This window comes from Cuculus canorus, chromosome 19 (genome assembly GCF_017976375.1).
Source record: "Cuculus canorus isolate bCucCan1 chromosome 19, bCucCan1.pri, whole genome shotgun sequence".
NCBI classification, from domain to species: domain Eukaryota; kingdom Metazoa; phylum Chordata; class Aves; order Cuculiformes; family Cuculidae; genus Cuculus; species Cuculus canorus.
The window spans coordinates 5462262-5486522 of record NC_071419.1 but is presented as its reverse complement, the minus strand read 5'-3'; the positions used below and the strand labels follow the sequence as shown (position 1 = coordinate 5486522).

The window sequence follows — 24261 nt, the reverse complement described above, 5'->3', positions numbered from 1 at the left end:
AGGCAGGCTGCTTGCCCTCAGCCACAGTTGGACAGTTTTGATCAAGGCTGGCTCTTCCTTTCTGTGCTGTAGGCTTGGAATAGAGTTTTATTGGAAGAGCTTCATCCTGTTGTGGTTTTACATGATACCTGAAACGCTTGTAGCTAAGCTAACAGTAACAGCACAATTTTAATTTCAGAAGGGGCGAAACCTTAGAAAAGTAAATAGTGCTGTGATGTCTCGTGTTCAGGGTGTGGCAAAGGTGAGCTGTTCATGGGTGAGCACACTAACACAAGCAGGATTGTGGATTGTGAGGCAGACCACAAAATTCAAAGGCTGTGCTTCAGGGAGGCTTTTGATGTTTTGATTTTCTGTTTTATGCAGCATCTGTCCCAAAAGTCAAGCTCCCTGTGTACCTGGAAGTCTTGTTCACAGCTGCCTCTTATGAAAAGATACAAGAGGAGCAAAAAGTGTACCCAAGCCAAAATATATTAAAATTAATGAGGAACTGGATAATCAGTTCTGTTTCTGACTCTGCTCCGTGATTTCTGTGTCTCGGTTTCCTTGTCTCTTGAAATGCAAATAATGCTCTGTGAGTTCGTAAGGTCATTGCTTAATTCATTTATGTTTATAAAAGTGTCCTGGCACCATCCGCACACATTGGATTGGATTGCTTAATCAGAGTTTATGTTAACTTGACACCATGTTCTCTCTCCTCCAGTGGGGATGTGGTTTGGGCTTGCAGAAAACAAACAGAACTGGAGTTTTTTGTTTGTTTCTTTTTGGTCTTTTTGCAATGGAAATTTTGAAGTGGAGAGAACTGTGTGGATGCCTGAGTGTCAGGGGAAGAGCCTTTTCCTTGATTTGGGGGAAATGTTTCTTCCTTACACTCAGAGCAGTGGCTGTCTCAGTATTTCTGGGTTGCTATGGTTGCAGAAACTATTTTCATTTTGGCCTTTTCTGTACTCTGGAGATTCCTGTTGCTGTTCCCTAGCTGAGGAGAGTCCAAGTGCCTACTCGCACAGGGAGTGAGTGACACCTAGTGTTATTCCTGCTCGGATCCATGGCACTGGGGACCACAGGGCTTACACAGGAGCAGTGCAGGTGGAGCTGGCATGTGACCGGGCGGAATAAAACATCTGTTAATCATGAACAGGGGAGACTAGTTGTTTCCAGGAACATTGTTTGCTGTAAGATCTCCTTTTCTGCCTCTGGTTGCAGCATGAGGATACCTGGCATCTTCAGATTTCTCCTTTTGCTCCAAACTGTAGTTGTCGCTTTCGTTCTCTTCTCTCTAAAATCCACTAACAATGGCAAATTGCACGTTATCTCATAAAATGTGTTTATGCATAAAGAGAAATCTTAATAGAGACCGTCACTGTTTCAAATATCTCAAATAAATATTTAATGAAACATGACTAAAAGTGGTTCATAATGTGGTATGAAGCAGCATGTTCCACTGGGGAATGTAAGAATAACTGAAGAAGAGAGTTGAAAAACACTCCAACCTGCAATTATGCACACTAAACCTATCCTTAAAAGCAAATTTATAATCCACCTTCCTTAAATCCATCAGTCTGCTGCCTGACAGGTGGATTATAGCTTTCTTCAAAGTTTTTAGAAACATTTTTAAATCACATTTATAACCCAGTTCTGCTGGGGAAAACAAGCTCTCCGCAGCTTCTGCACAGTGCTTAAATGACTCACACTGTTTTCCTCTGAGAGAATATTTTTCAAAACTTCGTATGGTTCCTCTTATTTTCCCGTCTACTCCAGGTGTCTCTGTAAGAAAGACAGAGGGGAGGAACAACTAAAACAGAAAAAAACCTCATTGTTCCAGCTTCTTTTTGAGCAGCGATGCTTACAAACACCCATTTGTTGTTCAGTCTTCTGTCAGGTGCCTAAAGGTTGCTCATAGCTGGAGCAAAACACTGAAATCACCCAAGACAGCAGCCGGAGCAGCACACGCTGTTCCTCAGCAGGATTGAATGAGGAGTGCTAGAAATGTTTTGGTGCTTGGATGATTCCCCTTACAATACATCACTGGGAGCTCAGCATGTTGTGCAGGACACAGCAGTGTTTATAAGGCTCTGATGTCACAACATGACATACTGTGAATTTGTTTTTCACATCTGATGTTGGAGGCAGGGGCATGAGGTTGCCCAGGGAAGTTGCGGATGCCCCCTCCCTGGAGGTGTTCCAGGCCACGTTGGATGGGGCTTTGATCCTCCTGATCTGGTTAGAGGAGAGATGTCCCTGCCCATGGCAGGGGGGTGGAACTGGATGGCCTTTAAGGTTCTGTCCAACCCAAACCATTCTGCGAATCTGTGAGCTGGGCAGAGGCTGCAGTGACTGACGTGGAGCTTTGTGACCTGCGTGTGGTGGGACCGAATGCTCCTGTGGTGACTGTGGCCGGGCCTTGTTCCTTGCACGGGCTGTTTAGTGGCTGAACTCTTGCGAGCTAGTCCTCTCAGCACGTCTTGCTGCTCACCTCTACTCTGGATCCTGTGGCAATGCCTCTGCTTTAGTTTTTCCTTTTCCTTTTTCTTTTTTTCCCTAGCAGAGAAGCCTGTGTTTTATATTAGGTGATGTGCAACCCCGGTGCCCCTTTCTGCCACAATCCTGTGCTCTGCTAGGAAAATGCTGTATGGCCGGAACAGGTTCATTTCTCCCATGGTTTTGAATGCTGGAAGATGGAAGCTGGTTAAAGCTTGGTCTTTTGCGTGAGATCAGATTTTCAGGGAGATCATTGTCAGGGTAGTTCTCTGTATGTCCCCATCCTATTAATTTGGTTGCTGAGAGAGAAGAGGTTTAGAACGGTGGCGCAGCACTGCAGAAGAACAACCTTTCCCACTTTGTAGTGTGCATAACGTAAATGTGTGTTTAGGGTAATTTTGCAACCTGGTTTATGAATCCAGTTTCCTTTGCCAGAGAAAACAGTTTAAGGTTCTACTCACAAGGACCTTTGGGCTATTAGTTTTGACAGAGTGTGTTCAGCAAATCACAGCTGCCAATCAAGCTAATTGGCAAGGAATAGGAAATGATTGAATGAAACACTTTGAAAAAGGTTCTCATTCCTCGCTGCAAAGCAGAGTGCTGGCTGGATCTCGCAGCGGCAGCCCACTGTTATCATTCTCACCAGCAGCAGTAAATCCTTTCCAATCCTTCCTTAAAACACTTCATCCATGTAGCCTGTCAACATTAATCCACCAATGGAAAAAAAAAATATGGATATAGAAAGAAACATTGCTTTAGGAATAGATCTGTATTTTTGCACCACTTTGAAATGACCTCCCGGCCATTTCGGGCATATTTACTTCAGAAAATATGTCTTTGGAGCAAGATTGTATCCTCCTTGGTTTTGTGTTGTGCCAAGCAAGTTTATGGTGTTCAACAAATAGATAGTGACATGTCTGCCCAGAACGGTTATGTCCTGGGTCAGGCTCTAAATGCCAGGAATGAAATCTCTGGCACCTCGGGCTCTCGGTGATGGAGAGGCTGCCATTGGTCGTGCCTCCCTGTCTGCAAGGGGGACTTCTTGCTCCTTCCCCGTGAGACTGGGGACCCACATTTCAGCAGCTGCTCAAGCCTTTGATTGTAGTGTGTCCTTCCTTTTATGTGCATTCTTGTTTCTTTTCTTTTCTGTGCTTTTTATTTCTTGTTGCCTTTTTTTCCTGTTAGGAACAAGCGCATTTTTCCTTTTCATCGCCTGAGTGGCCCTGTGAGAGGCCGTTCACAAAAGGGATATGGATTTTCTTGCCCCAAAAACCTCCGTTAGAATAAGAATGATAAAACCACTTTTTTTTTTTAAGACTCCTACAAAAACCCCACGTCCCCAACTCCCTGGCATTGTGATGTGGCTACAGGAAAAAATTACCTTGAAAGAACTGTGGCTTATGTTGTCAGTTTGCAGTTCTTCTTGTGTCCTTGTACAGAACTCTGTTCCTCCTTTGTGCACGCTGTCCTTGCCAAAGCTTTTCCATTGTTCTGCAGGAGGATACCATGGAGGTGGAAGAGTTCTTGAAAGAAGCCGCGGTAATGAAGGAGATCAAGCATCCGAACTTGGTGCAATTATTAGGTAAGTGATAAATACCAAGCAGAGGGATTTGAACTAAACCCTTGTGCAGTGATATGGATGTTAAGGAGCAGATAAGCTGCTTACCATACCAAGGCTTTAAATACAGACACTTATTGTCTGGCAGAATTCACAATTTGTACCACTAATACATGGCTTTTAATGATCCCGTCTCCCTAATGTTTAAGTTGCCAGAGCCCGAAGCAGGAAATTAAAACCCTCTATTAACCAATTCCAAGCAGGACTCATTCCTTCTGTGAGCCCTCTTTTTCTGCCTTCTAGGGGTATAAGTTGCCCTAGAGGACAAAACCTGAAGATTGACTGGTATTCTCAAATGCTCAGTGTAAACTTTCTGTCGATCCCTAGGGGTGTGCACACGGGAACCTCCATTTTACATCATTACGGAGTTCATGACATACGGGAACCTGCTTGATTATCTACGTGAGTGTAACCGGCAGGAGGTGAATGCTGTGGTGCTACTGTACATGGCAACTCAGATCTCCTCAGCCATGGAGTACCTGGAGAAGAAAAACTTCATTCACAGGTAGGAAGGACACTGAGCACCCCTGAATTTTGAGGACTAAACACCCTTTGATTTATTTTCCTGCTTTTCAGAGTGTCACGGCATTGATCTCAGGAGCAGTTGGTGTCCTATATTTACCACCCCCGTGCATTGTATTTTGATGCCGTACATTAACCTGGCTATAGGATAGGCTCCTAATTGTTTTTCTCTGCGTATTTCTCTTACTTTTGAAGTAGATGCAGGTGAAAAACATGTCAGTACTTTTTTATTTTGACAAGAGTCTTGAATGTAAATGCTTCCCAAAGTAACAGGCTCTTAATGGACCAGGTAAGCCACTGCTCTCCCTTGATTCTAACACCATTAAAACCAGCTGCAGCTGATGTTGGTGGATTTGTGCAGGTGCTCACAGCAAAGCCATGCTCTTAGCGCTTCTTATCCCATCTACTTTGTTGTCTGCTTCACTTTTTTTTTCTGCCCTCAGTAGGGATTGTTTCCCACTATTGTCCAGAATGCGTATTCACTTTAATAAGCATCTCTGCAGTCTTAAAAGTCTCAGAGACTCTGACCTTTAAGTGTGCTGCAATTATGGCTGGAGCTTTGCATTCTTCATCCGTGGAAATGGCCTCCTAGCAATATAATGACACATCCTGCGCGAAGGTTGGAGAGTCACAGCGCTTTATATAAGATGCTCTCTGTGCCGTACCGTGACCTTTCTTGCCCAATTAACTGGAATATGAAATTAGCACATGTTTTTTCATAGAGACAAATATGAAGATTGTGTGTAAAATTCTAGGTGCTCCTCTAAGTCACGCATTGCCTTTGCTGCCTGAAAGGCCTGTTTAAATGCTTCTGTCAGTCAATAAAGTGAACGGTGATGCTGCAAATTAAAATTTCCAGCCTTTGATTTGCTCTGTTGAAAGTATTTCATCCCTTTAGCCAGCGGGAAGTGAACTTTAGAAAATGCTTTGTGTGGATCCCATTTTTGTGGTCTCCCGTTCATTTAATTTCCTCTTATTTTTGATGACCCATTTATCTACAATAAATTGTAGTGTTTTTCCTTATCAGCCACCCCCATACCCACCTACCCAATTATTTTAAGAGTGTTGTCACAATTCACGTCTGTGGATTCAAATGCTGGGCTGGGACCTCATTTAATGGATCAGGAAGGAAGAGGAATTTGATTATGAAGAGGAGCTTTTACTTCGACACACATTGCAGCAATCAGCATTGATAAGAAAGTATAGTCAAAAACACTGTGAAAATTTAATGGGCATCTGGTGAGACGTACTCTTTTTTAATTTATTCTGAGCAGAACAAGCGAAAGAAAGAGCAGCGTCTGCATCCTATCTAAAGATCTCACTTGAGCTTTCTGCTAGAATCAATTTTGAGTTCAATGTGACATAATCTGGAAAAGTGTTTTTAACGAAACCTAATATTAGGAGAAATGTTCTTCTGTGCTTTACATTTTTATACTCGTCAAGTATTTCTGAGGGTGCACATACAAGGCAGGGAAGTGGCAAATGCAATGGGTACATCTCTCACCTGCCAGGATAGAAGCAGGTTAAAAAATGTGAAAGAAAATCTTAATTTGCTTGTTGTCCAGACCTTTAAAAATATAAGTACCAATAACAGAGACTGAAATGGGTTTGAAAAGGCCAAAACTTGGTATAAAAAAGTTGAATTGTAAATTGTGGTGCCTCGGAAGAAGGAGGAGCGTGGCTGGGAGCTAAACCTGGTGCTTGAGCAGGGGCTGGGAAAGGAGCTCTGCAGAGTGCCTGCTGTTGGCTGGAGTGACCGAAGTGCTGGAGAGGTGGGCAAGAAGTGAGGCACTGAGACTTAGTTTATTCAGAGCTCGTCCTCAGCTATTGATAACTTGAGCACTGACATTTTCTTTACATTATTTTTATCCTGAGGGTGGCAGCTTTTATTGAAAGTGAGGGGGCTTCTTGGAGCTTTCATTGCAAATTAGAAAAAAAAAAAGTTTGGATGACAGTCTTACAGAGCCAGAACAGAAAATAACTTTCCCTCTTACATGTATGTGTGTAACTACATGATTTATGTCTAATACTCTGATCAAAATAATCACACGCAGGCCTGGGTATCTTCGGGAACAGCAGGTTTCCTTGCTGCTGCTGAAAGTGAAATGGTAGAGGCTTCAAATTGCCTATTTTTGTTCTTGTTTTTAGGGACCTTGCTGCCAGAAACTGCCTTGTAGGGGAGAACCACTTGGTGAAGGTGGCAGACTTTGGCCTGAGCAGGCTGATGACAGGTGACACATACACTGCCCATGCTGGAGCAAAATTCCCCATCAAGTGGACTGCACCGGAAAGCCTGGCCTACAACAAATTCTCCATTAAGTCTGACGTCTGGGGTAAGAATTTGCATGTACGAATTAATGCAGATTATAGCCTTCTTTTCCAGGGCTGCGAAATGAGGACATTGTGAAACATTTCAGGAGGGAGCACGTTCCTTGGTTTGAGTCATATTGTTCTCTGAGCTTGTTGGAGTGCAGGAACTAATCGCTGCTAAGTCATTCTTTGAGCAGAGCACTGAGGCGCCCGACCTGGCTCTGTATGTTGGAATTGTTGGCGAGTAGGAAAATAAAGGGTACTGTAGCATTGATAGAAATATCTGAAATGGGGCTGGAGGGCACTGATGCCTTGATAGAGCCCTGGCCAGGGCTGTGAAGTGATGCGTTGTATAGACAGGAAAGTTCTGACTACTTCAAGGAGGAAAATGAGAATCTGATTCATTTTATGTTAAAAAAACCTATGCCTGGGTCTGTCGAGTGATAGCTCCAAGCTTGTCTTCCTGCATTTTAGAAGAATAATTGTCGGAACGAGATGAGGAGAAACAGAGGGAAAATTTGATGACAAATGGTTATTGAAGAGCCTTGAGGTCCTGGTGATAAGAACAGGCTTAGCTGAAAGGAGCTGCATCCTATCAAATATGACCACAGAAAATCTCATTGTACTTTTTATCAGCCTTTCTCTGGCTTCTTTATCTTGGCCATTGCTGTTGGTCAAATTCTCAAAAGTGCCCAGTGACATGAGATAGAAGGTGGTGGGATGTGATCCCAAAGGCACTTGGAAAATGTCCTGAGCATCTTCTGTTTATAAACCAACAGACAGCAGTGTCGCACCAATGTGGTTTCTGGAGTTTTGGGGAAACTGTGCAGAGAAAGGCTTTATTTTCTACCTTTTAGGCAGATGGCTGATCCAAAATGTTTTATAGATGGGAGGGGGAAACCCCAAACAGCCTCCCAAGGAGTATGTGATTGCTGACCAAGGAGTTTCCTCTGCTTTGGACTTGCACGTGGCGGTTTTGGCGCTTGCCGCACTCAAGGATGCTGCTGTGTTGCTGTAGTGGCTCCAGCGTCCCTGTTGTGTTTAAAGAGTGGAGCGCTCAGGGAGGACAGATCCAAAGGGAGTATTGGTATCTTTAATTAGGGTTAGCGTAACCTTGTGTAGTGAGAGTCGGAGCAGTGGACCTGGGGATCTGATTAGAGCGAGCCAACCGTCCCCGGGGGCCATGGCTGCTGCTGGGCACTCCAGAGTTCAGACGCTTTCCCCTCACCGCCTCAAGACAGCAATCAAAGAAAATTGTGCACAGAAATGTCTGATGTAAATTGCCCTTGGTGGTGTTACCATGTAATGTGATGTGATTTCCTTACTTATGCAGAATTGTAATCGCTTTCTCTTCAGGTTAAGAGCAGAATAGGGTGACTGAACTAATTACATGCAGGTTGTTGAACTGGTGTTGGGTCTATTCTGCCAGCCCGACTCCTGTATTAGCTGCTTGACCCTGGTGCTGACCTGCATCCCCACCGACTTCTGGACTTGAATCCCTCTCCTGTTTCAAGACCGTTTTTGTGCTCTCCCTTTTCCCATTCACATTTCCTTGGGACCAAAATGTCTCACCCTCTCTTCTTGGCAGCAACTGCTGAAGCTTTCCTCTCACTGCTGTCTCCCAGGTTTTCCCTCTAGACCACACTGCAGCTAAACAAGGGTGCCCCAAAAACACTGAGCTATTAAAATGTGTGAGTCCTCTAGGGAGAGGCTGCAGATGAGAGGAGCTGTCAAATTGAGGGAGAGACTGCAGTGCAGCAGGGAAACGGTTTCAGCTAATCCACTGTGAAGTCTCTTAATTGTGGCTTTAATAGGACTTGAAGGATCTTAAGGCGTTCAGGTTTGAGACAACTGATACATTGAAAATTAGTCTAATTCTACCCTGTCATATCGCAGGAGACTTGTCTGTGCTGACGAAGAGCCTTGTTACGCTTCTTTAACATTTAAGCTGCTGCTGAGCATGGGATCTGAGCCACCCAGAGCTGGTTTAAGTGTGCAGCACTGTTTAGTGACTACTCCCACTAAACATCCTCTCAAGTTTAAGATGAAAACAAAGCTTATTGATTTTTTTTTTCCTTTTCTTCACTCTCTTGCAGCCTTTGGCGTTCTGCTGTGGGAAATTGCGACCTATGGCATGTCCCCTTACCCTGGGATTGACCTGTCTCAAGTCTATGAGCTGCTGGAGAAAGACTACCGCATGGAGCGCCCTGAAGGCTGTCCTGAGAAAGTTTATGAGCTCATGAGAGCGTGTAAGTGTTCCTCAGCCCTGCAGATGCTGCTTTTTAGCTCTTAGAGATGCTGTGAAAGTGCCAGGGTTTGGCCACATGTAGCGAGGTGCAGGAGACTCCCTGCCAGTTCCAGTGAAGGTGCAAGGCTGTGTAGAAATGTTTGGCTAAAACTGCTTTCCCCAGAGGATGAAAGCGCTGTGAAACCAGCCATTCTTCTCTACTGGGAGCGCATAGACCTGAGGGAAGGATTTGTTATTCAGCTCAGTGTTTTATTTGTCTCTTTTTTTCTGACAATTTAGAGACAAGCTTGTGCTCTAAGGATGAAGCAGGAGCTTCATTAGGCTTCTTAAGGGACTGTTACTCTTCACTCTGGCCTTTTAGCGTGTGACTTAGCATGATGTGTTTTTTTCCAGCGTTACTTTGGCTCAGTGGTGGTTGCAGATACCCAACACCCCCTAAATGAAGTTTCCGTGTTGTTATTTTATCTTGCCCATTGTATAAAAAAGGAACCGCGATAGCTAGCTCCTCCCGGTGCGTACAGAATAGCTAAAGCTGGTGGGAAGTGCTGAGTGCTGTGGTGTTGTTTCTTTCCAGGCTGGCAGTGGAGCCCTTCCGATAGACCCTCCTTTGCTGAGATCCATCAGGCCTTTGAAACGATGTTTCAGGAATCCAGCATATCGGATGGTAGGTCTGAGTCCCTCTCGGGATAGTGGTTCTGGGCGTGGGAAAAGGGCCAACTGCATCTGTAATTCTGCACATTGCTCACAGGCTGCTTTGCTGTGAAACAGTCCTGGGGTATAGAGCCTGGTGTGAACGGTGTAGAAAGCAGAGAGGTGTTTACACGTGGGTTTTTCCTGCATAGGGGCACACACCTGTTTTTTAAAGGGCCAAATGGCTGAGCAGCCTCAAGGAAACTCTGTCTTGCATCGCTCACTTTTCTTTTGTGCTCTGAGCAGCACAATAGTTTTTCTCTTCTGTTGATTGCGGTGATTGTTTTTTCTTCTGTGCATTGCAGAGGTGGAGAAGGAATTGGGAAAGAAGGGCATGAAGAGTGTAGTGAGCAATTTCCTCCAGGCCCCAGAGTTGCCAACCAAAACACGAACGTCGAGGAGAGCTGCTGAAAGCAAAGACGCCAACGAGGGCTTGGAGACTACACATGCTCGAGGCCAGGGAGAATGTGGTAGGTTTTAATTAAAGTCATTATTCCTTCAGGAAATACAGAGGAAAACAAAACACAAGTCCAGCTCCAGGTCTTCACCTAGGAAAAGCTGTGCATAATAACAGTGCCAGCTTTCTGTATCAGCGTTATGTTTCTGGGTGACAGACTGCTGAGTTTGCTTTCCTGGGTTCAGAACTCCTTTTATTGTTTTGTGCAAAGGCAGGTTGTTAATCTCGGGACCAGATACACACACAGACACACTCACAGCAGCTGGGAGTGCGAGTCCTTAACTGGTTGAGGGACTGGCACTACACCCGCTGTTGCTTAGAGAAGCCTTAGGAGTTCTTTTAACTTAATGGCTGTTGCCTTCAGCTCCCTGTAGACTAGAGCCTGAGCACAGAGCTCTCTGATCATATCCTCTTCCCATTCCCTGGCAGGAGCTATCAGTGGGATCTCGCAGTGCATCTGAGTGCTGGGTAATCTGCTGTGTTCAAGCCACTTTACACTACCACACTGCATAATTTAAAGCAGGACGATTGCTTGGGTTTAGAAGCCCCTTAAGGGAGGGTCCTTCACTTTTTCATCCTCACAGGTTTGTGCTTGCAGCACTGAAGAGTATTACTCTTGGCAGGTACCAAATATAATTTCAGCAAGGGACAAAAAGGTATTTACAGACTCTTCCATGAAATTAAACCCTCTTTCAATCATTTTCTTCAGCAATGTACCTTGCATTCTGAGGTAATAAAAGCAGTGGTAAAATGCTGAATGTATACAGTAGATTTATATCTAGTTAATGTGAAAAATAATAAGGTAAAACAACATACAGTGGTTTTTCCCAGCTCCTGTTGAGAGCTTCTCTAACCATTCATGTGACTGACCTTTCCTGTGTAATGTCAAATTCACTTAGCAGTACATGTTTCAGTAGCAGATGTACATCTAGACAAAAAGGGTGAAAAAAGAGAAGATGTAAAATGTTGGAAAAAGAAAGTATCCATGAGTTAGGAAGGGAGGTTATTTACCATATATAGGAAATATAATTGCCTGGTATTACTAGCTTTGAAGTAAAATAACTTCATTTAAATACTTAAGGGCTTTGAGAGATTCAAGTGCAGCAGGAATAATATGATTTTAACATTATGGTGGGAATCATTTCACTCTTTATTGAAAATATTTCACATTAAAGCTATATTGCTGTTTCCCCTGCAATTATCAAGTGTTTCTATAGCAAGGCCAACAACTGGAAGCCACTCCTCAGTGCAAGCTGGTGGTTGTCTCTGGATCTGCGCAGCTCTGTTGTGTCCAGACACAGAGAGGCCCTGTGCTGTGAGAGCTCTTCTGGTTGTCCAGGTCCCCAGAAGTTGTTGTGTGGGAATAGTGTAACAGCACATGGTCCTGTGGAAGTGTGCTGTCTTCTCAAAGTACGCAACTATCAAATTCTGTCTCCTCAACCAAAATCCCTTCCTCTGCCAAAATCCTGCCCATAGCATGATGATCGCCAGTATGTGACTAAGAAGCATCTTCCTTTTCCCCAAAGACTCTGCTTCATCTCCCTTATTACTGCCTACTGGAGCTGTAAATGTATATGCTGCCCTGAAGGCATTCCTGCTTTGAATTAGAATGCCATCTGAGTGCTGGGCCTGGGAATGAGCCCCCCTGTCACTCAAATACAGAGACCTTCAGGACTCTGTATAAATTTATTATAAAGCACTATTCATTTTTAAATACCTCTTGTAAGTGGAGAAAGGGTCACCCCATCATTTCCTGCTGGAGCAGTGCTGCCAAAGGAGGTTGTTACCACTGCTTCCTTCCATTATCGTACAAAGCTGGCCAACTTCACGACGGTTTGACTCGAGGCGTTCAGCTGCCAAAGGGCGTCTTGATTTCTGCTCGTGAAAAAGTCATTTCCATTCCCCACGAAGGATGACATCAGAAAAGAGGTTAGGAGTTCGGAAACTAAATGAACAAGGAGAGTGGGGCTGGTGGTGGGTTACAGAGATCTCTTATTAATTCAGAGGGTCAGCTGTTCGAAAGAGAGTGACAGCATAGCAACTAAAGAAGATGCCTCTTAATATTTTATCTTCTTCACAGTGTGAAGTTCAGACAAGTCTCCTGATGTGAGGGTGGGATTCTGAACCTAAATATTTTGTGTTTGTATGTCACTCTTTAAACAGGAAGCCTACAGGGAAAGTAGTATAGTGGCAAAGTCTTGTAGAGGCCACCTTGGAAGTGAAAGTATGAAGGATTAGGAACCATGTTTTGTCTAGAGATGTGTGTGGCTGTACCGGCTTTACTTGTCTGAAGTTGTCTGTCTTTACGGAACCTCCACCTTTTAGAGGTGTTGCTGTAGTTTGATTGTGGAGGAAATACAATTATTCTGGCTGTTGAAACAATGCTCAGTAGACTCTTTGTTTTCCCTTGCAGACCCTCTGGATCATGAACCTGCTATTTCTCCCTTGCTCCCTCGGAAGGAGAGGGTGGCCCTGGAGAGCGGTTTGAATGAAGATGAGAGGTTGCTTCCGAAAGACAAAAAGCATAACCTCTTCAGTGCTCTTATCAAGAAAAAGAAGAAAACTGCCCCGACCCCTCCGAAACGGAGCAGTTCCTTCAGAGAAATGGACGGCCACTCAGACCGCAGGGTGGGTGGGGAGGAGGAGTGCAGAGATGGTGGCAATGGAGCTTTCCCTGCGCCCCCCCCAGACGCAGCCGACCCCTCCAAGTTTCAGAGCCCAAGCAACGGGGCTGGTGTCACCAATGGGGTTGTCGCTGGGAACTCTGGATTTTTATCGCCCCATTTACGAAAGAAGTCCAGCACAATGAGCAGCAGTCGGGGGGTGGCTGGTGAAGAGGAGAGTAGTTCTAACTCTAGCAAGCGTTTCTTACGGTCCTGCTCAGCCTCCTGTGTGCCCCACGGAGCAAAGGACACAGAGTGGAAATCTGTGACTCTGCCTCGGGACTTGCAGTCCACGGGACGCCAGTTTGATTCCTCCACTTTTGGGGGACACAAAAGTGAAAAGCCTGCACTGCCTCGGAAGAGGGCAAACGAGGCCAAGACTGACGTTGCCGTCAGGGGAACAGTGACCCCTCCTCTACGGCTGCTTAAGAAAAATGAAGAGACCACTGATGATGTGTTCAAAGATGCAGAGTCCAGCCCTGGCTCCAGCCCTCCCACTCTGACGCCAAAACTTGGCCGTAGGCAACCTGCTGCCTCTCCTTCCTCCAGTGTGCTCCACAAGGACGATGGAGTCAAATCCAGTGCCTTAGGTACCACTGTGACGATGGACCAAGGTTCTGCTGCCAAGCCCAACCCTGCTGGGTTTGCGGGTGCCAGCAAGGCTTCCTCTGAGGAGCCACGACTGAGGAGGCTCAAGCAGACCTCAGAGTCGGTAGGGAAGGACAAAGGGAAGTTGTCCAAGCTGAAACCGGCCCCTCCGCTTCCACTGTCTTCATCCTCTGTTGGCAAGGCTGGGAAAGTATCTCACAGTCCCAGCCATGAAGCAGCAGCAGATGTGGTGTCTGGGCCGAAATCCAAACAGTTGACTCAGGTTGGAGATGCTGCGAGCAGTGACGCTGTCAAGCCAAACCAGTCAGGAGAAGGTGTGAAAAAGCTAGGGATCCCCTCTGTACCAAAGCCACAGTCCTCTGCGAAACTGCTGATGAGCACAGCAACCCCAGCTGCCTCTTCCTCATCTGTACCCTCTGCCCCAGGTGGGGACCAACCATCATCTACAGCCTTCATCCCTCTCATTTCTACCAGGGTCTCGCTGCGGAAGACCAGGCAGCCCCCAGAGAGGATTGCCAGTGGCACTATCACTAAAGGAGTGGTGTTGGAAAGCACTGAGGCTCTACGGATCGCCATCAGCAAGAACTCTGAGCAAATGGCAAGCCACAGCGCTGTCCTGGAGGCCGGCAAAAACCTCTACACCTTCTGTGTGAGCTATGTGGACTCCATTCAGCAGATGAGGAATAAATTTGCCTTTCGGGAGGCCATCAATAAGCTGGAGAATAACCTACGGGAGCTTCAGATCTGCCCGGCCACAGCTGGCAGTGGTCCTGCAGCCACCCAGGACTTTAGCAAACTTCTCAGTTCAGTGAAAGAAATCAGCGACATCGTTCAGAGGTAGCAGAAGCCAGGTTAAAAAGAAAAATATATCACAATGGGCCAAAGCCGACTGTGGAGAGAGTAACGTGTGGACTGAGAAAGGACGGAGGCGTTCGGGTTAGGGCTGTGCAAAAGACACAGACTGAACGGATGCCCCAGCTCCAAAGGGCAGGGCTGTGTTCAAGAGGCACTTTCCACCCTCTTAACTCAGATCCCCTGTGTTTCATATACTCGCAATCGTCCTTATCTGTGGAGTTCTTGCCTTGTGGACTACGAGTCTAAATGCTGATGTCACACCATGCCTTCTTATTAATATTTTATTGTTCTGGATGGACCATTAGAACTAAAGCCAGACTGTTGGGCACTGAGATGCCATCCTCCTCAGAGGACTTCCTACTGCATTTTCATCCCCCTCCTCTGCCCCACTCTACACAAGGATGAGTGTTTGAATAGCAATACACCCATGGTGTTTCCTGGGAGAGCTGCAGCACGTGTTCCTGTCCGAGTCTGACATTTACCTGATTTGGTGCTTGTTAATGTAAGGGGTTTTTAATGACAGAATGCTACAAGTGATGTTTACCCAAATTCTTCTTCTGATTCTACCTGCTTGGCCTTCCTTTCTGTGTTTACAGCGATTTCTCAGTGTTGGTGAGCCTGAATGAATCGCTTGGGTTCAAAGCGCTGCAGGCAGCACCTGCTGATGCAGTGGCACAGGAGCGTGTTTGCAGACCTCCCTTGGTAGCCAAAAAGGGCTGGAGAAGGTCTGAAGGAGGACACTGCTGTCGCTCTCTCGTGATACCTAACATCCATCTGGCTGAGGTTTTGGGGCGGGGGGTTGCAGAGCAGGTCTGGGAGCAGCGGGCTGGAGCTGAGCAAGGCATCGCTCCCTCACAGACAGGTGGAAGGAGACGGCTTAGGATGAGTTCAGAGACACCTTGGTGCTGCCAGCACTTGTTTCAGCTGAGCTTGCACATAGCAAAGGAGCGAGAACTGATGTTTCTGTTGTTGAAAATCCAGCTTTTTGTTCTGTGAGTGGAGATGGGCCTGGCTTCTGCCCTCCTGTGCTTTGACAGGGCTGTGGTGCCTCCCGTTCCATGCCGGTGCTGACTCCCCGTGCAGAGCTCATATGCCAGTACCCTGGGGTAAAAACCGTCGCTACCTTCATGCCAATGTGGTTCCATCCAGCATCAAGTAAGGATCTGTGAAGACTGCAGACACTTCTCTTGGGTGCAACTCCTGAGGAAACTGCCACAAAACGCTGACAGCAGGACTCCTGGCCTTCCTTTCCAAGGTCCTTTGACCTTCCCAACTAACGCAACACAACTGGGAACTAACTGTGACTTGTGACTATAGTGAAAGAACAAGGTTTAGGGCTATTAACAGTGCAATTTAACTCCTCTTAACAGTTCCAAACAAGAGAAAAGAAGCATTTTCCATGTCCTGTTCCCCTGTAACTCTTGTGACTCCTCTCGTGTATCTTTAACACTAATTGCCTTCAATTGTATTTTATTCTGTTCTCTTTGGAACTGTTTATTTTGTATATGATTTCTAGTAGTTCACTCTTGTGTGTTCACGCCACTTCTCGCCCTCACAAACAGCCATGACAGACGTTCAAAAGAAAATACACACTTCTGCCACCAGCTGCCTTTAAAAATGTAAGGAAAAGAAAAAAAAAAAACCCAACCCTTGGACTGTCTCTTTCCTGGAGGTACTGTTTTTACTTTGATAACATATTGTGCCACTATATTATACATTTGTATCTTGTTATTACACACTTTTGTAGACTTGTCTTTTTTACAGTGTGTACATAGCTCTGTCCTTCATCTCTGTGATACTTAAGGGGGTTGTTTCCCCTGTAATTTGGTCCGATACAGATTGTTTCTGTACACGGCTTTCGATACTTCCTCCTCTCTTTCTCTATCTTTCATTTTTTTTGATTTATTTTTTATTCCAGTCTCTCTTGCGTAGTATATTTAAAAATAAATCAATGTTGAGGAAAACCCGTGTTTGTCTTAGCGAGGTTTTTCAAACCCAGTTACGTCTTCTTAGACTCCGTGTCCAAAAAAGAGGGGTTCCCTGTTTGGGTGGTTGATGGGGGGGCTGTCAGAGCCAGGCAGCAGCACCTTTTCGCATGCAGATCTAGCTCTGGAAAGGCAGGAGAGAAAAAAGATGCACAGAATAAACTCTGTGTCATCTCCTCTTTTGAAGTTTTGCTGTCATCTTCAATGAATTTTAAATCAGATTTGACTTTCAACATTTCTCCTCGTTAATTGTTTGCGTTCTGTAATTCAGCTGCTGTTGTTTTTTACATCTCTGCTATGAAACAACCTGTGAGTTTCTTCTCAGCCGGTTCCGGCTGCTCCCTCCCTCATTTCTAGTTGTGCGCTGGCTGAGGCAACACCAGCGTGATTCTGAACACAGAACCAAAACAAAGAGCTTCCTGCTCCTCTCCCTGGAGATGCTGCCACGCCTTATGGCTTCAGTGTTCACCTCACAGGTTTTCTGTCTAAAAAAATAATGTTTCCAGAAGTCTATATTTTCCGATTTTGGACTATGTTCAGCCTTCCCAGCAAGTCTTGAGGGAGGGATGTATCCAGGTATGAAGCAGCCTGGATAGGTGAAGACGTAAAAAGCAGAAAAGGATGAGAAGAAAACAAAGGCAGATGGTGTGCCTGAGGTCACATAGTTGCTTCATGGTCTTTTAGAGTTATAAGCCAGTTCATCCAATTTCTAATCCCCTCAGCAAGTCCCTCCTGGAATCTCTCCTGGTGTGGGGAACTGCTCCCTCATGAGCTATGAGAACAAGGCTCGTTGGAAACCTGCTCTGGTGTGGCAGTGGTTGCATCGGGCTGCTTCACAATGAGCGTGAAGAAGATGAAAAGAGGAGCAGGAGGATGCTGTTGGCAAGTATAAGTGTAATTAATGGCCTGCACTTGGCAAGGCACAGACTAACCTTCAGCGAGGTGGTGGTGTCCGGTGGATGGATGTGCAGAGCTAGAAGGGGTTCCTGGTGGGTTTGTGATGACGACGCTTGACAAAAATCAGCGACCAGGCTGCTCTTTGTGTACGTCTCTAGCGCAAAGACTTGAGTCTGGTGAACAGCTGTGGGCTGAAGGAAGATGGAGAAGCTGCACCTGTCCCTGAATGCAATCAGATGATGCAATCACTCCTGGTTATCTCCATCTCTGCTGTCTTTGGGGCCAGTCCGTTGTGTCGTGGGAAGGCGGAGGCTGGCTGACCTGGCTGGGGAAAAGCCCTGGGATCTGCAGTGCTGGGAGTGAAAGAAAAGGGATTAAAGGCTAAATTTAGCTGAGTACAGTAGGAGTTGATTTAACAGATCGATGCATTTAACAGTTTGATTGCTTCAATTTTCAAGGCTATTGAGCTTGAAAGTGAGAGTGCTCTGGGGGGAAAATAGCTGTGTTTGTGTTTTTGTTTTGGTTTTCATGTCTTTGAAATTACCATGTTCACTCTTTTTAAATTTTCCTTTAATGTCATCTTGCCTTTTGTTGCGAAGTTGCCTGTCACAAGATGTAAAATGCGGCCGGGTTTTTACACTCACTTCGTTTCTTTCTGGAAAAGGAACATTAAAGGTAGGCTGGCGTGGCAGCCTGTCTCGCAGCGATGCTGATGGCAGCCTGTCTCGCAGCGATGCTGCTGGAGCAGCGGCACTCAGGTGCGTTGCAGCGCTGGCTGCCCCCAGGGATGACGGAGGCCAACTGACAGCCTCTTCCTTGTTTGACATTAATCCTTTCACGACTGAGAAGAGAGGAAAAAACACCTAAGCTCTGTGTCACCTCTGAAAAGAGGGTTCCTGGCATCACACCTGCATGGAAAAGTGGGCTGGCAGCAAAGCTCCTGGTCGGAGAGTGAGCCCTGCCCTGGGCGGGTTGGATGTTCCTGGATCATCCTCTTTCTCCCATCAGCGCTGATGCCGTGGGGTTAGGGGCAGCCCTGCAAGTCAATAGATTGTTCAGGTCGGGCTCGGAACTTGTCCTCCCTGGGATTGGAGCACTGTTGGGTGTTTTTTCCACTGTCGATCCAGCTCGGCTGGAAATTTACCTGCAAACTAGGCTGTGCTGGACTGTTTTCCCAGCAATCACCCCCCTGTTGATGGTTATGCGTTTGTCCTAACGTCCAGTCTGCTGGTAACAGTCCTACCCGTGTTCCCAAAGCCACGGAGCTGAATGACCCGCTTATAATGCATTACCCTCTTCATCAGTCCCTCGGATGTGATTCTGTCGGGCTGTTTCTCTACAGAGGATCCACTTGGCTTTCTGAGATTTGCTGTTCCCGTTGTGTGTGTTTGTGGTGCTGCAGGTCTGCTCGGGGCGGAGGAAGGGTGAGGAGCAGCCTGGGGGAACGGAGCGGATGAGCAGCAATGGGGCCAGGACAAGGATGAGGGTGGTACCCTGGTAAGGAAAGATAACGGGGTGTTTAATAGAGGGTGCTAGCAGCGGTGAAGTTGGCAGCAGGTGTCGGCACTGGTCCTTGCTGGCCGAGTGTAGAGGAATACAATGACAATTTGACACTGTCCCTTTGCAGGCTGGCATCACGGCAGGCAGGTCACCCTGCCTCGTCTGCAGTCCGCTCTGAATCCAGCTCCGTGCAGTTCGGCGTGCAGGCGCAGCTCTCAAAGGTGTTGGAAGTTTGGGGTCTACCTGGAGCTGCCCATTAAGGGAACTGGGACCGGGCGTGAGGGACACCATGTCCACCACACAGGGAAGGGCTTTCCAGCCTCCCGGGGGTCGTTCCTGGTGTGTTCCCCCCTCTTTCCTCCCAGACAATACCCCTGGTCTCCAGGCAGTTATTTTCCATTCACTTTTCCCTCGTTCTCCTCCTCCAGCCTCACTCACCAAGGAGCAATAACAAAGAGAAGGGAGCGCTGCCTTCTCCCTGGCTCATCAGCCATCCTAATGCAAGAAGGATGCTCTGGAGCTGCCACGGCCGTTTGCCTGCCCACTCTTCATCACAGCCTGCCAGGAGCCTCTTTCCTCCCTGTGGGTGAGGAGGGGGATGGCATCGCCCATCGAGGAGCCCTGTGGGTGCGCGGGCTGAGCTCAGCTCTGTCCCACCTGCCAGGTAAGCACAGTGGGAAGCGCTGGCTTTTACAGCTAAATAGGTTATACAGAAGGTTATTGTGCTCCAATCAAAGCCTCGTTATATGTCAGGTTTTATCATGCTGCTCTGACCCTTTTCCTCTCCCTGACTTGAGAGCAGGAGCCCAGGCATCATCCCCCCCGGCCCCAGCATCGCTCAGCAGGTCTCCTTTCCCTCCCGCAGCAGACGGTGCCGCTTCTCCCTGCAAGGATCCAGTTTGGCAAAGACAGGGGTTCACCGGCCCTCGCTACCCCAGCGCTGCTCCAAAATCCTTTCTCCCTCCCCTCCCCATTCCAGCACAGGGTAAAATTGATCAGTGCGTATTTATTGATGGTTTGAACACTCAAAAGAAAGGAAAAGAAAAAAGAGATGTTGCCATAGAAACGTCGATAAAGCTCCCGTCTCCGCTGTGCGATGTGAGCGCTGCACCTGCATCCCCCGAACCGGCGGCCGTTGGCGGTGGGTGGGAGTCGAGAGGGATCGGAGGGGGGGTTTGGAGGTGCCTGGTGGGGAACGCCGCGTGGGCTCAGCCACCCCGAGTGCCACCGCCTTCGTTGGGCTGCTGTGGTCCCGATGGTGTGAGATGGATACCGCAGCAGAGAGGCAGGGGAAGGAAAATGCCTTTCCTCTCCTTCGCAGCCAGCGCTGTGCTCATGCGAGGGCCGATTCCTGGCATCATCTGTATCGCTGCAAATCCAGAGTCCTTCCTGTTCTGCGCCGGCGGGGCTGTGACCCATCTCCCCAGAGGAGCGTGCCCTCAAGCTTCCATCACTCCTGCCGCCCCCTCGGCTGCTGTTTTCCTGCTGTCCCAGCTCCCCTCCACCCCGGCATCGCTTACCCACTGCTCCTGCTGTGAGAACAGCTCACACCAGCCCTGGCAGCGCTCTATTAAGCGGGCTGTCTGCTTGATGGATATCACAATGCACCTCTCAAAGCCTGATTTTTATGCCCTGACCCCCTTCAGCCAAGTCCTGCCATGGTCTTTGATTTTGAGGGTACAATTTAGCACTTGCAAATAATTGCCCTGCTTCATTTTTGAGCCTGCAATGAAATGTTAGATGTCATTAGGTGTCTAACTTGCCGCTAGCGCCTGCGAGCCAGGTAGTTAGACCTCTGATTACTAATATCGCTGCCTGCAGTGGCAGGCACAAAGTCAGGCGTCAGTGTTGGCATCGGCAGAGCTAAATCTGCCCGAAGGAGTGGGGTTTGTCCTTTGTGGCTGTGCTGGCTTTTGGGGTCAGTGACTCCCCGAGCCGCGCTGTTGATAGCAGAGGGGACAGGAGGACCCATTGGTGACCCAGGATAGGGGCAGGAGTCCTTGTTTCAGCCCCTCTGCACCCAAGTTTGTGCAGTGGCTACAGCTGGGAATAGGTGGGATGAGGCCAGGAATGGGTCGGGAAGGGCTGGGTTTTCAGGCGAGTGCTGGGGTGACGTGACGAGGATGCTGAGGGTCAGGTCACCATCTCACCCTGGCGAGGACTCCGGTGGCACCTGAGGATGGGTTTTGGGGTTGGGGCTTGAGCGGTGCGGTGGGACTGCAGCAGGACTGGTGATGTCAGGGATTACTACAGACAAGGTTTTCTCAAACCCCACCGCTCTGTCCTGTTTGCAGGCAGGAGGCGGCTGTTGTAAGCGGCATCTTGACACTAAGCAGAATTTGCTGCTGGAGGGGCTCTCCCTTAAGGAGCAGGAGAGCAGCAACTCTGTGACTGTGTGGAGAGCTCTGAGGGCTCTGCTTCTCGCCCACAACCCTGCCCTGGCTGGCAGCTACAGGCAGTCCCCACCAGGACTGTCCCACTATAACCCTGCAGCCCCCCAGCCTGGCCCTGGCGGCTCTGCCTGTGCTGCTGTGACATCCCTGCTCTCTGCCTGCCCTGCACCACTGCACACCGGCACAGGACCCTTTCCCCGTGCCCCCACAAGCGCTGCGTGTGACCAGGGAAGGGACGTGGTAGCTTCTTTTTAAGGCATGCTCCTCTTCTCCTATTGCACTGGCTGGGAACAAGGATGCGAGATCTGGAGCAGGGCTGCAAGTGAGGAAAATGCGGTGTGTCCCCTCCCCGAGGCCATTCCAGCTGCAAAACCCCCCCAATACCCTTTTGTCCGAGCAAACCTAGGTGAGATGGAAGGGAAGGATGGGACGAGGTGACCTGCAGGAGGTGAGGAATCGAGTCCAGGCTCTCATCTCCCAAAGCGGAAGGTGAAGCCCCCTTTTTTCCTGTTGTAGCCATTGAGCTCCTCGGCCAAGTTCCCCAACGTGCCGCTGCGCTTCTCCCCTCCCACGGGCAGCAGCTCGGAGCCCCGCTGCCTGCCCAGCCTCTGCCCGCTGCCCTCCTTGCCATCGCCCCGCAGCTCCCGGATGATGCCCAGCAGGGCGCTCAGCTCCTCGCTCTGCCTCTGCTTCGCTCCTGCCCTCCAGCAGGCACCCGAGTCCTCGGCCACCGCTGCCGCTTGCCAACTGGGCTCCATCAGGGTCCCTTCCCTGGGGTCTCCCGGCTCCTGCCACTCGCTGGGAGGGACACAGGCCCCCAGGCTCAGGAGGAAGAGGCAGGACAGCGAGTAGGGTGCTCTCATCTGGGGGAAGCACAGAAAGGGAAAGACAGGTCTGTAAACCCAGAGCACCCTCCGGCAGTGGCTAAAGCAGCAGCAAGGGCTGCGCTTGGCTAACATGCATCCCCCATCCCTGCTGTGGCACCCACAAACCAGCCCTGCCGCCCGTATGTCCTGCGAGAACCCCCTCCAGCACCCACAAACCAGTCCCACCACCCGTATGTCCTGCGAGAACCCCCTCCAGCACCCACAAACCAGTCCCACCACCTGTATGTCCTGCAAGAACCCCCTCCAGCACCCACAAACCTGCCCTGCCGCCTGTATGTCCTGCGAGAAACCCCTTGAACACCCACAAACCAGCCTTGCCGCCCATATGTCCTGCGTGAACCCCCTCCAGCACCCACAAACCTGCCCTGCCACCTGTATGTCCTGGGAGAACCCCCTCCAGCACCCACAAACCAGCCTTGCTGCCCATTTGTCCTGCGAGAACCCCTTCCAGCACCCACAAACCAGCCCTGCCACCCCCACAGCCTGTGAGGACCCCCCCCCAGCACCCACCATCCTCCTGCAGCTGATGCTGCGGGGGGAGCTCAGCTCCCTCTGCCTCCTCCAGACCTGCTCCCCTTAATCTTTAGCCTTTCCAAGCTCACAAATTACAGCCTTCCCGCTCCTCCCTGGTTCAGAGCGCGGAGCCGGGCTCTGCTCCGGCAGGGGTGGCAGAGTGGGCTATTAGCTGGGCAGGCTGATGGGCTCCAGAGCCGTCTGCTCCTCTTAGAAGCACTGCAGGGAGGACTTAAGTGCATTCACCTGAGCCGGCCTTATCTTCCCCACCCGCAGGTCCTACCTGCAGTGCCTGCCTAATGTGAGTGCAGAGGAAGGTGCTCCACATCCCTCTGCTTTATGGGGCTTGAAAGTGCCTCTCCGGCAGCAGGGTCTGCTGAGCAAGAGCGGGAGGGAGCGTGGTCCTGGGCCATGTGCGGCAGTGCCGCAGGCGCTCGGGGTGACCTTGAGCATGGACAGGGCTGCTCTGCCGCCCTTTCCTCCTTCTACAAAGGCTCAGAAAGGATAAGTGGATTTTTTTATTATTCTCTTTTTGCTGCAGATTTTGCCTTGAAAGTCACTGCTGGTGACCGGGGCCAGGGTGGCTCCCCTGTGCTTGCACGGGGGCTGCCGTGGGTGTTCCTCGCTCCAGCTGAGCCCCAGCCCCTGCCCGCTCTCCCCAACAACCCCCTTGCCCGCCGGCTTCGCTTTGGGGTGCTCCCTGCCTCATTCACACTTGCTGCTGCGCTGCGCTCTCCCCTTTTGCACCCATGGAGCCAAATTGCACAGCCAGAGCAGGGAGCACCTTCCCTGCCCATTCTGGGGGTGCAGGTGGGTGCCCTGCCCAGCTCGTCCTGCTGCCTCCCACCAGCCTTCTCCTCCTCGCTGGCTGTGTTCCCTGGGGCAGCAGGGCGCAAAACAAGCATGCAGGGGAAGACGGAGACACACGGCTGCCAGCGACTCACCTCTCCGCCTTGGCCGATGTCCACCCCGGCCCTGCGCTGCGTCACCGTGTGCCCAGACTGAGCTGGCCAGCCCATATCTCGCTGTTAAATACCCACCGGCACTAATTGCCGTGTCACCCCTCGAGTGCGTGACCGTCTCGCAGGGCTGTGGCTGCACGGAGCAGAGGCTGCGATCCCAGTGGGGAGGGAGACGGGGGGCTGGGGGTTGGCCAAGCCACCACAATGGGAGCACAATGGTACCACCGCTGATTAGCGCATCTCCTTCATTTGCTGCCTCCTTTGGAGGAGAGGCGGGGTGCGCCATCGTGCTGGAGGTGGCCTTGAGGCACCAGCAACTGGTGGGGATGCTGGCGGGAGGGAGCGTCTCATATGGGGGCACAAGTATCCCCAACCCCTCTTGCCTGGTGCCTACTTTTGCGTGTGAGTGGGGTGGGTGTGCAAGCATCAGTGGAGACCCCCGCACCCCAAAACCCACTCAAGAACCCCCTGCATGCACCAGCCTGAGTGCTTCACCCCCATTCTTGGCCAGTGGGTGCAGCTATAAGATGGTCCTTGGTGCGGGCATGGGGTGGGCAGTGCCCCAGTGCTCAGCGGGAGGGGGCCGGGGGCACCGCTCGGCACTCTGCCCATCAGCGCAGGTAGGGGGAAACGGGGACCCCTGGCATCACAACCTGCCAGCCCAAGGTCCTGCAGTG

At 49.3% G+C, this 24261-nt stretch overlaps 2 protein-coding genes across 3 annotated transcripts in view; one reads left to right on the top strand and one right to left on the bottom strand.

Moving 5' to 3' along the window:
• Positions 1-16402, top strand: part of ABL1 (ABL proto-oncogene 1, non-receptor tyrosine kinase) — an 80386-nt gene extending 63984 nt beyond the window's left edge. For both annotated transcript variants that reach the window (XM_009569473.2, XM_009569475.2), the window contains exons 5-11: positions 3973-4057; positions 4421-4598; positions 6764-6948; positions 9022-9174; positions 9748-9837; positions 10169-10333; positions 12734-16402. In XM_009569473.2, coding sequence (XP_009567768.2) covers positions 3973-4057; positions 4421-4598; positions 6764-6948; positions 9022-9174; positions 9748-9837; positions 10169-10333; positions 12734-14433 — 2556 coding nt within the window. In that variant the 3' untranslated portion in view covers positions 14434-16402. The remainder of the gene's footprint in view (positions 1-3972; positions 4058-4420; positions 4599-6763; positions 6949-9021; positions 9175-9747; positions 9838-10168; positions 10334-12733) is intronic.
• Positions 16403-21692: 5290 nt separating this feature from the next.
• Positions 21693-23662, bottom strand: QRFP (pyroglutamylated RFamide peptide). The gene is made up of 2 exons (XM_009569600.2): positions 23567-23662; positions 21693-22085 (listed from the first exon to the last, which is right to left on the bottom strand). Exons 1-2 carry the CDS (start codon positions 23639-23641, stop codon positions 21693-21695), a joined length of 468 nt encoding a protein of 155 aa, XP_009567895.2. The 5' UTR covers positions 23642-23662.
• Between the last annotated feature and the right edge of the window lie 599 nt (positions 23663-24261).